The sequence below is a fragment of the Oncorhynchus mykiss genome, chromosome 13, assembly GCF_013265735.2.
Source record: "Oncorhynchus mykiss isolate Arlee chromosome 13, USDA_OmykA_1.1, whole genome shotgun sequence".
Taxonomy (NCBI): domain Eukaryota; kingdom Metazoa; phylum Chordata; class Actinopteri; order Salmoniformes; family Salmonidae; genus Oncorhynchus; species Oncorhynchus mykiss.
The window spans coordinates 26,141,013-26,157,615 of NC_048577.1; the positions used below are offsets into that span (position 1 = coordinate 26,141,013).

General features: G+C 41.1%; 1 protein-coding gene across 3 annotated transcripts; it reads left to right on the plus strand.

The window, feature by feature from the left end:
• Positions 1-528: 528 nt before the first annotated feature.
• On the plus strand, positions 529-14,218 carry LOC110487402 (zinc finger protein 239-like). Of its 3 annotated transcripts, XM_036942388.1 has the most exons (3): positions 4,769-5,494; positions 12,732-13,289; positions 13,437-14,218. In XM_036942388.1, the coding sequence occupies exons 1-3, from the start codon at positions 5,149-5,151 to the stop codon at positions 13,886-13,888; spliced, it is 1,356 nt and encodes a 451-aa protein (XP_036798283.1). In that variant the 5' UTR covers positions 4,769-5,148; the 3' UTR covers positions 13,889-14,218. The 3 variants fall into 3 exon arrangements, with proteins under 3 accessions (XP_036798284.1, XP_036798283.1, XP_036798282.1); XM_036942389.1 differs by lacking the exon at positions 4,769-5,494 and adding an exon at positions 529-569 and having other exon boundaries at positions 12,732-14,218; XM_036942387.1 differs by having other exon boundaries at positions 4,809-5,494; positions 12,732-14,218.
• Positions 14,219-16,603: the final 2,385 nt, after the last annotated feature.

Genomic DNA, 16,603 nt, shown 5'->3' on the forward strand with positions numbered 1-16,603 from the left:
TGAGTCTTTCAGGTTCTTCAGAAACAGCTCGTCAACCACCTCGGTAGCTTGCTAGACAACATAGCCGAAAGATTCAAGCTATTTATACGCTTTTGGTGTATATTAACTACTGTGTTTTAGATACACTTCTGTCCTATCTACTTGTTAACCTATTTAATTGAATATTACGTTATTTTGTATTAGTCAGCTATAGGAGCTGGCTGGTTAAGTTAGCACTAGCCTTGTCGCTAATGATAGCTAGCTAACATCCCCAACCATGAGCTCCCTAAACTTCTCTCCTCCTGTTAAAGAAGAGGTCTGCTGGACGGAGGAAGAGGGTCTGGGGCTGAATGTTGTTGTGAAAGAGGAGGATGTTACAGTAAAACAAGAAGTAGAGGGTGAGGCTGTTACAGTGAAAGAAGAGAAAGACGTTTCAGTGAAAGAAGAGGAAGATGCGTTCAGAGTGAAAGATGAGGAGGATGTTACTGTGAAAGAAGAGGAGGATGTAGTTTTTGTTGTGAAGAAGGAGGGGGAGATTACTGTCACCTTGAAAGATGAAGAGGTGGAGATGGGAGATCTGATTAACACCAGTAAGTGCCGCCTTAAATTTGTTTTTAACTTTGGATATTCGGAGTTGGCTCGTCCGTCAATACCTCTTCAACGGAGGGCCCTGGGATGATGACTGATATGTCTGGAATCAGACGACGTAGAGAGCAAGCTACACCTTGTTTTCTCCATTCCGTTTCCAAAACGTGACTTAACATATATATTTGAGAAGGGTCTTAACATAGACCTTTCTCAAATACATATCGGCATGTAGTGATTTTCATGTAGTGATGTTTTACTACACACCGAGCCCCCCAATAGTGCCATGTGAGAGTTGGGTTGGCTACACCAAAGATTATGGATATACTGACAAGATGTCTCTCTGCCCTGACAAAGGGAGTTGTCCACAAAGCGGCACTGCAGGTTGTCTATCTCCCGCCTATCCTTTCTTTGGATTGGTGGATACTTCTTATTATTGTAATCTATTGTTTATATTCTGTGAGGGTTGTTGTCGTCAACCGCCTGTATTCAATGGAGAGCTATGCATATTCACGCTAGCAGCTTAGCATATCAATCTGAAGACCAGGAGAGCAATGGCATAGTGGTGGGTCCAATAGAACAGGAAATAAATGATATAGTGGTGGATCTAATAGAACAGGAAAGAAATTGCATAGTGGTGGGTCTAATAGAACAGGAGAGAAATGACATAGATAAGGTAAATAAATTGAAATAAATTTGCCCAAATGATATAATTACCTCAAAGAAAGGATTGCCAAATAATTTCCCAATATGAATGAGACCCTCTTCACCAGTAGACTTGGCCTCACTCCAAAGACAACGGAATGAGAAATGTTTTAAGGTTATACCAAGGATCATTTTGCTATCTAATTTTGAATTGTAAGACGCCTTGAAGTATCAACAAAAAATATATAAAAGATTATTTGTCCATACTGCTGTAACACATTGGAAAACATTCACAACATGGAACAACCGTAACCATAGTAACAATTAAAAGGAAGTTTGTTCTGAGGAGTCTGTCCTGTATCTGAGAGATATAATAACAAATAACAAATATATATGAACGACCAAGTAGATCTAATGTCTCAATTTTATTATGGCAGACCAGCTAAATCTACTGTCTCAATGTCTCAATTAGATTACGAAAGACCAGCTAGATTTACTGTCTCTAGTAAATTATGAAAGACCAGCTAGATCTACTATATTATGACAGACCATCTGCAGTCTCTAATATATTATGACAGACTAGATAGATCTACGGTCTCAATTATATTATGGCAGATCAGCTACATATACGATCTCAATTAAACTATGAAAGACCGGCTAGATTTTCTGTCTCTATTATATTATGACAGACCAGCTAGATATACTGTCTCAATTATATTATGACAGACCAGCTAGATCTACTGTCTGAATTATATTATGACAGACCAGCTAGATCTACTGTCTGAATTATATTATGACAGACCAGCTAGATCTACTGTCTCTTCTATATTATGACAGACCAGCTACATCTACATTCTCTAATATATTATGACAGACCAGCTACATCTACATTCTCTAATATATTATGACAGACCAGCTAGATCTACTGTTCCTATTATATTATGACAGAGCAGCTCGATCTACTGTCTCTACTATATTATGACAAACCAGCTAGACCTACTACAGTCTCAATAATATTATGGCAGACCAGCTAGATCTACTGTCTCAATTATATTACGAAAGACCAGCTAGATTTCCTATCTCTAGTACATTATGACAAACCAGCTAGATCTACTGTCTCTTCTATATTATGACAGACCAGCTACATCTACATTCTCTAATATATTATGACAGACCAGCTACATCTACATTCTCTAATATATTATGACAGACCAGCTACGTCTACATTCTCTAATATATTATGACAGACCAGCTACATCTACATTCTCTATTATATTATGACAGACCAGCTACATCTAGAGTCTAATATATTATGACAGACCATCTAGATCTACTGTCTCTATTATATTATGACAGACCAGCTAGATCTACTGTCTCTATTATATTATGACAGACCAGCTAGATCTACTGTCCCACCTTTATTATGACAGACCATCTAGATCTACTGTCTATATTATATTATGACAGACCAGCTGGAACTACTGTCTCTGCTATTTTATGAGAGAACAGCTAGATCTGTCTAATTATATTATGGCAGACCAGCTAAATCTACTTTCTGAGTTACAGTGCCTTGCGAAAGTATTCGGCCCCCTTGAACTTTGCAACCTTTTGCCACATTTCAGGCTTCAAACATAAAGATATAAAACTGTATTTTTGTGTGAAGAATCAACAACAAGTGGGACACAATCATGAAGTGGAACGACATTTATTGGATATTTCAAACTTTTTTAACAAATCCAAAACTGAAAAATTGGGCGTGCAAAATTATTCAGCCCCCTTAAGTTAATACTTTGTAGCGCCACCTTTTGCTGCGATTACAGCTGTAAGTCACTTGGGTTATGTCTCTATCAGTTTTGCACATCGAGAGACTGAAATGTTTTCCCATTCCTCCTTGCAAAACAGCTCGAGCTCAGTGAGGTTGGATGGAGAGCATTTGTGAACAGCAGTTTTCAGTTCTTTCCACAGATTCTCGATTGGATTCAGGTCTGGACTTTGACTTGGCCATTCTAACACCTGAATATGTTTATTTTTGAACCATTCCATTGTAGATTTTGCTTTGTTTTGGATCATTGTCTTGTTGGAAGACAAATCTCCGTCCCAGTCTCAGGTCTTTTGCAGACTCCATCAGGTTTTCTTCCAGAATGGTCCTGTATTTGGCTCCATCCATCTTCCCATCAATTTTAACCATCTTCCCTGTCCCTGCTGAAGAAAAGCAGGCCCAAACCATGATGCTGCCACCACCATGTTTGACAGTGTGGATGGTGTGTTCAGCTGTGTTGCTTTTACGCCAAACATAACGTTTTGCATTGTTGCCAAAAAGTTCAATTTTGGTTTCATCTGACCAGAGCACCTTCTTCCACATGTTTGGTGTGTCTCCCAGGTGACTTGTGGCAAACTTTAAACAACACTTTTTATGGATATCTTTAAGAAATGGCTTTCTTCTTGCCACTCTTCCATAAAGGCCAGATTTGTGCAATATACGACTGATTGTTGTCCTATGGACAGAGTCTCCCACCTCAGCTGTAGATCTCTGCAGTTCATCCAGAGTGATCATGGGCCTCTTGGCTGCATCTCTGATCAGTCTTCTCCTTGTATGAGCTGAAAGTTTAGAGGGACGGCCAGGTCTTGGTAGATTTGCAGTGGTCTGATACTCCTTCCATTTCAATATTATCGCTTGCACAGTGCTCCTTGGAATGTTTAAAGCTTGGGAAATCTTTTTGTATCCAAATCCGGCTTTAAACTTCTTCACAACAGTATCTCGGACCTGCCTGGTGTGTTCCTTGTTCTTCATGATGCTCTCTGTGCTTTTGACGGACCTCTGAGACTATCACAGTGCAGGTGCATTTATACGGAGACTTGATTACACACAGGTGGATTGTATTTATCATCATTAGTCATTTAGGTCAACATTGGATCATTCAGAGATCCTCACTGAACTTCTGGAGAGAGTTTGCTGCACTGAAAGTAAAGGGGCTGAATAATTTTGCACGCCCAATTTTTCCGTTTTTGATTTGTTAAAAAAGTTTGAAATATCGTTCCACTTCATGATTGTGTCCCACTTGTTGTTGATTCTCCACAAAAAAAATACAGTTTTATATCTTTATGTTTGAAGCCTGAAATGTGGCAAAAGGTTGCAAAGTTCAAGGGGGCCGAATACTTTCGCAAGACACTGTACTATATAGCCTAGAAACCTGGTTAAACTATCATTATGACATCATGGACAAATTCTAGAATATACTATATATTCTAGAAACTTGGTTAAACTATCTATGACATTATGGATTAATTCTAGAATATACTATATAGCCTAGAAACCTGGTTAAATTATCATTATGACATCTAGAATATACTATATATTCTAGAAACTTGGTTAAACTATCATGACATCATGGAGGAATTCTAGAATATACTATATACTCTCTGGCCTACCTGGTTTAAATAAAGGTGAAATAACAGATATGTGATAATTCAACAACATAACTGGTTGTGCTTATCTGTTACCAGATCTTCAATACAACTAAGTTTCTAAGTCTTTAACCACACTGTATCGTTACACTGGTGAATAAAAACTTATGCTTCCTACACTTTAACTTGAATGAAAATTAAATATACGTTTTACTCAACTGCGTTACCCACTCCAGTCAACAGATGGCGATGTGGGAATTAAGGCAATGCTGCTGGTGTGACGTATGATCTAGTGGACGGAACGCTTCTTTCAACAGCAGCAACAACAGTTAGTCAGACACCTGCGTAGCTTGCAAGACAAAATAGACGAACCAATAAAGTTATTTCGACGCTTAAGTGTTTATTACCACTGTGTTTAAAACCACTCCTGTCGTCTAGTTAGTTATCCGATTTCATATTTACGGTGTTGTTGTTATTAGTCAGCTAGCGGGCTGGTTGAGTTAGCATTAGCCTAGCTAGCTAACATCCCCGACCATGCGGTCACTAAACTACTCCCCTGCTAAAGAAGAGAAGGGCTGCTGGACGGAGGAAGAGGAGGCTGTTACAATACAAAAACAAGTAGAGGGTGAGGCTGTTACAGTGAAAAAAGAAGAGAAATACGTTTCAGTGAAAGAAGAGGAAGACTCGTTCAGAGTGAAAGAAGAGGAGGATGTTACAGTAACAGGAGAGAAGGATGAATTTTATGGTGTGAAAGAAGAGGCGGAGGAGATGACTGTTACATCCACAAAGGAGGAGGAAACTGGATATCTGGGCCCGGTTTCCCAAACGCATCTTAAGGGGTCCAATGGTTCTAACGGTGAACGGGCCCTGATTAACACTAGTAAGTACTGTCTTAAAAACAGTGGCACAAACTCTGCAGTTGTAGAACTGATGTTTGGTGTTAAAGCGGAAATCGGCAATTGCTACATCCGTATTGTGACTTTTTAATTATTTATTTATAGCCATTGATTCTTGAAGTGTGTAACACATGCCTCATGAGCTCATGAACTGTTTTACCAAATACGTTTTTTTTACTCAAGTGTTTAGAAACAATTCCCGCTTTAACACCACTGTATAACCTCAACATGGTTAAAACTGTTATGTTGATATAATTTATGGTCAGTCCTTTCATCCATAGGTCTGTCTGAATTTTGAAAGTAGTTACATTTCTCCAACCCCATCATCTTATTACCAAAATAGTTGTGGAATGACATATTTGTTATTGTTTGAACTGCAGATTGCTGGGTTGTGTGTTTTTTTTAAACAGCAACAAAATGGCTGCCCAGATGCTTGGTTTGTTAAACAGCTGAGGGATGGGGGAAGGAAAAGTGTTACCACTCTCACATTCATAGGTTACGGTTGCTACAATAGCTTTCTCTAACACCTAGCGACCTTGTCAAGAAGTTCAGAAATCTTGGCGTAACAGTTCTAAGTTGTTGGCTTGACAGTCACTGGACCCAGGTTTCAGCTCGGGGCTACCCCCTGAATTCACTACACTTTGAATACAACGACTGGCCATCCATGAGGTCAAAATTATTGTTTTAAACAGATTGAGGCTATATAATATATTCTATAAATGCCCGTGTCGATTTCCTGTGGGGGCAAATTATTAGAGCTGTTTAAGTCATTGTATAATATTCAGCCAATTTCTTTCATGCCATTACATTAGATTCAATTACATTCATGAATTGGTTTGAAACCTTTGTTTTAAACCCTCAAAGTTGGTGCCTTGACGGATTTGTAAAAAATGGTTTGTCATTAAACATTTATGTTTCTAAAAGTAACCTTTATTTAACTAGGCAAGTCTGTTAAGAACAAAATCTTATTTACAATGACTACCTACCCCGGACGACGCTGGGCCAATTGTGCGCCACCCTATGGGACTCCCAATCACGGCCAGTTGTGATACAGCTTGGATTTGATCCAGGGTCTGTAGTGACTCCTCAAGCACTGAGATGCAGTGTCTGCTGCTCCTTCTGGGAGCCCCAAAATCATGTTCTAGTGTTGTCCCCAACTAAAATACATATTGGTCGACCAAGAGTCATCTGTAATTTTTACCAATCGCCCAATGTGTTTTTATAAAATCTATATGTACTGAACGAATGATGCTTTATGCACGCTGTTTGGTTAAATAAACACGACACACAAATGACTAGAGGGGGCCAGTCATCAATATAACCTGACTAGACGGAGACTGGCATCGACACAACCTGTCTAGGAGGGAGCCAGTCATCGACACAACCTGTCTAGGAGGGAGCTGGTCATCGACATAACCTGACTAAATCATTTCAGAGTTTGCTAAATCCAATGGTTTTTAACTGAGTGTCATCTTGTAATCCAAGATGGCGTAGCAGTAAGACGTGTTTGTTGTAAATGCTTTTTTTTCTCATCTTTTTGTATAAATTGCAATACATTTCAATCTCTTTTTCCATTTTTAAATTAAATATACCTTTCAATCTCTAGTGGCTCCTTATGTTAAGCTGGAAAAACTGTTTTCGTGCAAAACAATTTCGTAAGCTCTGGACCTTTGCACCAGACGCACCGGAGTGGCTATAGTGGCTAATGAGCTGACACTCAGTTAAAAACCATTGGATTTAGCAAACTCTGAAATTATTTCGTATTTCTGTTCCCACGAAAACTGTTTTCCCAGCGTATCATGAGGAGCCACGAAATGATACATAGTTCAAGTGCATTTCAGTATACAAAAAACTGTCCGACAGCAAGATCCTGTATTTAAGTTGAAGTTCATCATATGCTAGCTTCGGGACAAGGGCGTCATCGACGTCTGGCAAAGGCCGGTTGAGGGCACATCGGATGGAATTGCGTCGGCAGACCAGTCGTGATGGATCGGTGGGGCTCCATGTCGACAAAGGGTCCAGGCCAATTGGTATAATATGAATTGTAGCTGTAGTCATTTTGTTTGCTAGCCGGGAGATGGACCTGGCTCGAGGCTAACTGGTGCTAGCGTAGTAATGACTACCTAATGGCTTCCCTGGTTCATATATTCCTGTTCACTGGACCCTATGATCTATGATCACTTGGCTATATAGCTGATGCCTGCTGGACTGTTCATTAATCACGGTACTCCATTTAGTTTATCTGTCAACCTCAGCTTCGAACTCAGGGCCCGTGTGTCGTTAACCGACCCTCTCTGCCCGTTCATCGCCATTTTACCTGTTGTTGTTGTCTTAGCTAGCTCTCCCAATCAACACCTGTGATTGCTTTATACATTGCTTTATTTATCTCTAATGTCAATATGCCTTGTATACTGTTGTTTAGGGTAGTTATCATTGTTTTATTTTTACTGCGGAGCCCCATGTCCCACTCAACATGCCTCCAAGAACTCTTTTGTCCCACCTCCCACACTTGCAGTGACCTCACCTAGCATAACTGGTGCCTCCAGAGATGCAACCTCTCTTATCATCACTCAATGCCTAGGTTTACCTCCACTGTACTCACACCCTACCATACCCCTGTTTGCACATTATGCCTTGAATCTATCCTACCACACCCAGAAATCTGCCCTTTTTATTCTCTGTTCCCAACGCACTAGACAACCAGTTCTGATAGCCTTTAGCCGTACCCTCATCCTACTCCTCTGTTCCTCTGGTGATGTAGAGGTTAACTCAGGCCCTGTGTGTCCCAGGCACTCTCATTTGTTGACTTCTTTAACCATAAAAGCGTTGGTTTCATGCATGTTAACATTAGAAGCCTCCTCCCTAAGTTTGTTTTACTCACTGCTTTAGCACACTCGACCAACCTTGATGTCCTTGCCGTGTCTGAATCCTGGCTTTGGAAGGCCAACAAAAATTCAGAAATTTCCATCCCCATCGACAACATTTTCCGTCTAGATATAACTGCCAAAGGGGGAGGAGATACAATCTACTGCAGAAATGGCATGCAAAGTTCTGTCATACTTTCCAGGTCTACACCCAAACAGTTTGAGCTTCTAATTTAAAAAATGAATCTCTCCAGAAATCAGTCTCTCACTGTTGCTGCCTATTATAGACCCCCCCCCCCCCCCCCCCCTCAGTTCCCAGCTGTGCTCTGGACACCATATGTCTGTTTGATCAATGTCTATTGATTTCCCCCCATCTATCTTCTTTCTGTTGGGTGACCTCAACTGGGATATCCTGATATGCCGTTCTACAAACATGGGCACCCTCATAGATATTATCCTGACCAGCTTGTACTCCAAATTCACCTCTGCTGTTCTCAGTCAGGATCTCAGCGATCACCCCCTAATTGCCTGCATTCGTTATGGGTCCGCGGTCAAACGACCACCCCCCCATCACTGGCAAACGCTTCCTAAAACACTTCTGCAAGCAGGCCTTTCTAATCAACCTGGCCCGGGTGTCCTCTGAGGATATTGACCTCATCCTGTCAGAAGAGGATGCCTGGTTGTTCTTTAAAAGTAATTTCCTCACCACCTTAAATAAGCGTGCCCCTTTCAAAAAATGTAGAACTAAGAACATATATAGCCCTTGTTTCACTCTAGACCTGACTGCTCTCGACCAGCACAAAAACATCCTGTGGCGTACTGCACTAGCATCGAATAGTCTCCGCGATATGCAATACACACAGTCAGTTAGGAAAGCAAAGGCAAGCTTTTTCAAACAGAAATTTGCATCCTGTAGCTCGAACTTTAAAAAGTTTTGGGACATTGTAAAGTCCATGGAGAATAAGAGAATCTCATCCCAGCTGCCCACTGCACAGATGTTAGGAAACACTGTCACCACCGATAACTCCACAATAATCGAGAATTTCAATAAGCATTTCTCGACAGCTGGCCATGCTTTCCTTCTGGCTACCCCAACCCCGGCCACAGCTCCCCACCCCCCGCAGCTACTTGCCCAAGCCTCCCCAGCTTCTCCTTCACCCAAATCCAGATAGCTGATGTTCTGAAAGTGTTGCAAAACCTGGACCTGTACAAATCAGCTGGGATAGACATTCTGGACCCTCTCTTTCTCAAAATATCCGCCGCCAATGTGGCAACCCCTATTACTAGTCTGTTCAACCTCTCTTTCTTATCGTCTGAGATTCCTAAAGATTGGAACACTTCCGCGGTCATCCCCCTCTTCAAAGGGGGCGACACTCTAGACCCAAACTGTTACAGATCTATATCCATCCTGCCCTGCCTTTCTAAAGTCTTCAAAAGCCAAGTTAACAAACAGATCACTGACCATTTTTAATCCCACCGTACCTTCTCCGCTGTGCAATCCGGTTTCCGAGCTGGTCACGGGTGAACCTCCGCCACGCTCAAGGTCCTAAACGATATCATAACCGCCATCGATAAGAGACAATACTGTGTCGCTGTCTTCATCAACCTGGCCAAGGCTTTCGACTCTGTCAATCACCGTATTCTTATCGGCAGACTCAACAGCCTTGGTTTCTCAAATGACTGACTCGCCTGGTTCACCAACTTCTTCTCAGACAGAGTTCAGTGTGTCAAATCGGAGGGCCTGTTGTACGGACCTCTGGCAGTCTCTATGTGGTACCACAGGGTTCAATTCTCGGGCCGACTCTTTTCTCTGTATATACCAACAATGTTGCTCATGCTGCGGGTTATTCCTTGATCCACCTTTACGCAGACGACACCATTCTGTATACATCTTGCCCTTTTTTGGACACTGTTAATTTCTTGGTGACGGGGGCAGTATTGAGTAGCTTGGATGAATAAGGTGCCCAGAGTAAACTGCCTGCTACTCTGTCCCAGATGCTAATATATGCATATTATTGTTAGTATTAGATAGAAAACACTTTGAAGTTTCTAAAACTGTTTGAATGATGTCTGTGAGTATAACAGAACTCATGGCAGGTGAAAACCTGAGACAAATCCTACCAGGAAGTGGGAAAAACTGAGGTTTGTAGTTTCATTTAAGTGATTGCCTATCCAATATGCTGTGTCTATGGGGCCAGATTGCACTTCCCAAGGCATCCAGCAGATGTCAACAGTCTTTAGAAAGTTGTTTGAGGCTTCTATTATGGAAGGGGGTCGAATAAGAGCTGTTTCAACAAGTGGACTAGGCTGTGGCCAATCAGTTTTTTACGGCGCGGTCACGCCGTTCCCCCTTTTTCCTCTGTAATGAATACGCTATTGTCCGGTTGGAAAATTATTGAAGATTTATTATAAAAAAGACCCGAAGACCCTATTGATTGTTAACATCGGTTGACATGTTTCTACAAACTGTAATGGAACTCTTGACTTTTCGTCTGGATTTTGCGCTCGCGCATTGTGCCTTTGGAATAGTGAACTAAACACGCGAACAAAACGAAGGTATTTGGACATAAATATGGATGTAATCAAACAAAACAAACATTTATTGTGGGAGTCCTGGGAGTGCTTTCCAACAAAGATCAGCAAAGGTAAGTGAAGATCTATAATGCTCCACAATTTGGCGGGTAACTGTATAGCTTGCTTTTGTGGCTGAACGCTGTTCTCAGATTATTGAATATTGTGCTTTTGCCGTAAAGCTTTTTTGAAATCTGACACTGCGGTTGCACTAAGAACAAGTTTATCTTTAATTCTATGTAAAACATGTATCTTTCATCAAAGTTTGAGTATTTCTGTTCTTTGATGTGGCTCTCTGCAATTTCTCTGGATGTTTTGGAGGCATTTCTGAACATGGCGCCAATGTAAACTGAGGTTTTTGGATATAAATATGAACTTGATCGAACAAAACATACATGTATTGTGTAACATTGAGACCTGGGAGTGTCATCTGATGAAGATTATCAACGGTTAGGGATTCATTTATCTATATTTCTGCTTTTTGTGACACCTCTTTGGTTGGAAAATGGCTGAGTGCTTTCTGTGACTAGTTGCTGACCTAACATAATGATATGTTCTGCTTTCGCCGAAAAGCCTTTTTGAAATCAGACACTGTGGTTGGATTAACGAGAAGTGTATCTCAGTTTACATTGGCGCGTTAAGTGCAGTAATGTTTTGATTCCAAAACACAAGGGGATTCTGCAGAAATACTCGTAATAAACATTGATAAAAGATACAACTGTTATTCACAGAATTAAAGATGGAATTCTCCTTAATGCAACTGCTCTGTCAGATTTTTTAAAAACTTTACGGAAATAGCATAATCTGAGAACGACGCTCAGAACCCAAAACAGCCAGAAGAATATCCGCCATTTTGGAGTACAGAAGTTAGAAATTACACCATAAATATTCACTTACCTTTGATGATCTTCATCAGAAGGCACTCCCAGGAATCCCATTTCAACAATAAATGACTGATTTGTAACACAAATTTCCATAAAGTCCATCATTTATGTCCAAATAGCCACAAATTGTTAGCGTGTTCAGCCCAGTAATCCGTCTTCATGAGGCGCAGGCACTTTGTCCAGACAAAAACTTGAAGTTCCTTTACAGTCCTTTAGAAACATGTCAAACGATGTATGGAATCAATCTTTAGGATGTTTTTAACATAAAACACCAACCGGCGAATTCCTTTGTCTGAAGAAAAGCACTGGAACGAGAGGTAACTCTTCTTCTTTTTTGATTTTTTAAACCTTTATTTAACTAAGCAAGTCAGTTAACTTCTTGGAACTCTGGGGGTGGTAATTTCATTATTGGATAAAAAAAAAGTTCCCGTTTTAAGCGCGATATTTTGTTACGAAAAGATGCTAGACTATGCATATAATTGACAGCTTTGGAAAGAAAACACTCTGACGTTTCCAAAACTGCAAAGATATTGTCTGTGAGTGCCACAGAACTGATGCTACAGGCGAAACCAAGATGAAATTTCAAACAGGAAGTGCCCCAGATTTTGAAGGCGCTGTGTTCCAATGACTCCTTATATGGCTGTGAATGGGCCACGAATGAGCTTAGACTTTCTGTCGTTTCCCCATAGTGTCGACATCATCAATGTTACTACTAATGTGAGAACAAGACAAAATGTGACTATTCTTGCTCATTTTAAGACAATTGTCAAATAATTTTAACATTAATTTACAGACCTCAATTGTTGTACAACATCATGGCTACTCTGTTGGCCTGACCTGTCTTTTAAAGTATTTTTCTGCTGTTGTGGGCCTTGAATCATTTGACTTTGTTGTTCACACAGGAGAGAGTGGGGACTATCGTGGATCCTCTGGGGATCCTCAACAACCTCATGATGCTGAAGAGGCAGAGAAGAGTCTCTCCAGATCAAAACACCTCAAGAAACACCTGCGGAGATCCACAGGGAAGAGAACTCACTGCTGCTCTGACTGTGGGAAGAGATTTACCTTATCAGGCATTAAAATTCATCAGAGAACACACACAGGAGAGAAACCTTATAGCTGTGGTCAATGTGGGAAGAGTTTTAGTCAATCTGGAGATCTGACAGTGCACCAGAGAATACACACAGGAGAAAAACCTTATAGCTGTGATCAATGTGGGAAGAGTTTTAGTCAATCTGGAGATCTGACAGTGCACCAGAGAATACACACAGGAGAGAAACCCTATATTTGTGGTCAATGTGGGAGGAGTTTTGTTCAAGCAAGCCATCTGACAGTGCACCAGAGAATACACACAGGAGAGAAACCTTATAGCTGTGGTCAATGTGGGAAGAGTTTTAGTCAATCTGGAGATCTGACAGTGCACCAGAGAATACACACAGGAAAGAAACCCTATATTTGTGGTCAATGTGGGAAGAGTTTTGTTCGGTCTGACCAGCTGACATTACACCACAGAACACACACAGGAGAGAAACATTTTAGCTGTGGTCAATGTGGGAGGAGTTTTACTACATTTAGCTATCTGACAGTACACCAGAGAAAACACACAGGAGAGAAACCTTATAGCTGTGATCAATGTGGGAGGAGTTTTACTTCATCTAGCTATCTGACAGTACACCAGAAAAAACACACAGGAGAGAAACCTTTTAGCTGTGGTCAATGCGGGAGGAGTTTTACTACATCTAGCTATCTAACAGTACACCAGAGAAAACACACAGGAGAGAAACCTTATAGCTGTGATGAATGTGGGAGGAGTTTTACTACATCTAGCAATCTGACAGTACACCAGAGAAAACACACAGGAGAGAAACCTTATAGCTGTGATCAATGTGGGAAGAGATTTGCTACATCTGGCCACCTGACTCAACACCAGAGAATACACACAGGAGGGAAACCTTATAGCTGTGGTCAATGTGGGAAGAGTTTTTCAGCATCTAGCAATCTGACTATACACCAGACAACACACACAGGAGAGAAATCTCATAGCTGTGACCAGAGATAATCTTAAGGAGTTGTTTCATGATTTCAATGAATTAATGTCACAATGTAGAATGTTTAACATTGTAGTAGGAGTATTTTAATGATTTCACAATGTAGAAGCCTAAACGTTTGCCCCCTTATGAATTGATTTCAACATGGATATTAGCCTCGGAAAATCCAGGCTCTGAAATGGAAGAGTACTCTTTATGTGATTTAACAAAAATGGACAAAGAAAAGAGTTCAAATCAAATGTATTTATATAGCCCTTCTTACATCAGCTGATATCTCAAGGTGCTGTACAGAAACCCAGCCTAAAACTCCAAACAGCAAGCAATGCAGGTGTAGAAGCACGGTGGCTAGGAAAAACACCCTAGAAAGGCCAAAACCTAAGAAGAAACCTATAGAGGAACAAGGCTATGAGGGGTGGCCAGTCCTCTTCTGGCTGTGCCGGGTGCAGATTTAAACAGAACATGGCCAAGATGTTCAAATGTTCATAAATGACCAGCATGGTTAAATAATAATAATCACAGTAGTTGTCGAGGGTGCAACAGGTCAGCACCTCAGGAGTAAATGTCAGTCGGCTTTTCATAGCCAATCATTAAGAGGATCTCTACCGCTCCTGCTGTCTCTAGAGAGTTGAAAACAGCAGGTCAGGGACAGGTAGCGCGTCCGGTGAACAGGTCAGGGTTCAGTTAACTGGAGCAGCAGCACGACCAGATGGACTGGGGACAGCAAGGACTCATCATGCCAGATAGTCCTGAGGCATGGTCCTAGGGCTCAAGTCCTCAGAGAGAGAGAATTAGAGAGAGCATATTTAATTTCACACAGGAAACCGGAGAAGTACTCCAGATATATAAAACTGACCCGAGCTCCCCGACACATAAACTACTGCAGCATAAATACTGGAGGCTGAGACAGGAGGGGTCAGGAGACACTGTGGCCCCATCCAATGATACTCCTAGACAGGGCCAAACAGGAAGGATATAACCCCACCCACTTTGCCAAAGCACAACCCCCACACCACTAGAGAGATATCTTCAACCACCAACTTACCATCCTGAGACAAGGCCGAGTATAGCCCACAAAGATCTCCGCCACGGCACAACCCAAGGGGGGGCGCCAACCCAGACAGGGAGATCACTTCAGTGACTCAACTCACTCAAGTGACGCACCGCTCCTAGGGATGGCATGAAAGAACACCAGTAAGCCCCTGTAATAGGGTTAGAGGCAGGGAATCCCAGTGGAGAGAGGGAAAGGGCGGTTCGTTGCTCCAGAGCCTTTCCGTTCACCTTCGCACTCCTGGGCCAGACTACACTCAATCATATGACCTACTGAAGAGATGAGTCTTCAGTAAAGACTTAAAGGTTGAGACCGAGTCTGCGTTTCACATGGGTAGGCAGACCATTCCATTTAAATGGAGATCTATAGGAGAAAGCCCTGCCTCCAGCTGTTTGCTTAGAAATTCTAGGGACAATTAGGAGTTGTTACACTTACCACATTGGTGACCCACTTGAATCAAAATGCAACACTTCAAAATGTGGTGAGCTATTTTCTACAAATTGTCCTCTAACCAGGGATGTACACATTACTCCCAGATTCCATGTGGTTTTTGAGCTGTTAGTTTTAACAGGACGTGCAATCTAATCTTTCTCTTGCACAAATGATTTTAGCATGATATCGATGAGTGATGACAAATACGTGTTGCATTCCCTTGTTTAGCGACCCCTAAATTTAAACGCATCACTCCAAAATGTAGCTGACTGTCTTCTGCAGGTTGTCCTCTAACCAGTGAGGTAAAATATATCTCCCATTTCCATGTGTTTTTTTTTCTGTTGTGTCAGTTTCAACAACACTTACAACCGAATTTCCCCCATAATCGATATCAGTGAATTATTGCTACTGTCAAAACAGCTTTTTTGGTGCTTGTGCAGTTTATAAGGAGCTTGTTTTAAAAATACAAGCACAATACGATTATTGTGGCAGATGTTTGTGTGTATAGCACATGTTACGTTTTCAATGTATCCCAAACTGTTCCTGCATATTGGTTATTGATTTGGATACGTTAAAACTGTGTTTTGACATTGGGCTATCCCACTTAGCAAAATGTCATTGAAAAGATGTTGAAAATATGACTATGCAATCAAATATTTCAATTCATGTAACATTTAGTAGTGATATTTATTCATGCAACCAACTGGTACAATTATATTGACATTGTTGCCATGTTTTTAGAATATCAGGGTTAATTCTCACGTGCCAAACCAAATGTACTAGAGCATGACATTGGGGACTGGGCCCAGAGCCAACAACATGCCTATCGAGTGAACCCTGAAAAGAGAAAGAAGCTCCGCAGTGAGGTGGAAAGTTACTACGGATATCGCAGAAGTTTCCTCATGAAATCAGACATGTCCGCGGTAAGGAAAATTTGGTTGCTGATTATCTCTGGGGTCAAAAAGATTTGTGTTTTGCGTTTATCCAGTGTGTTTAATTGGAGTTTTATCTCTTTTCCGTATTGAAACTGCACTGTTGGTTAGGGGCTCGTAAGGAAGCATTTCACTGTTGTATTCGGGGCATGTGACTAATACAATTTGATTTGAGTTTTGTTTGGGCTCGTTCCAAGGGGAAGAGAGTTCTAGAAGCTAGTGAGTTTTAGGAAGACGAGAGTTCTAGAAGCTAGTGGGTTTTAGGATTCTATAGAAAGAAAAGGAGAAAAAAATAATACGATTGTTTGTTATTT

Bases quoted from the DNA above. Each gene is read 5' to 3' on its own strand.
- LOC110487402 (XM_036942387.1), top strand. From the start codon at position 5,149: ATGCGGTCACTAAACTACTCCCCTGCTAAAGAAGAGAAGGGCTGCTGG. The intron at 5,495-12,731 runs GTAAGTACTGTC...TTGTTCACACAG, and splicing joins ACGGGCCCTGATTAACACTA to GAGAGAGTGGGGACTATCGT.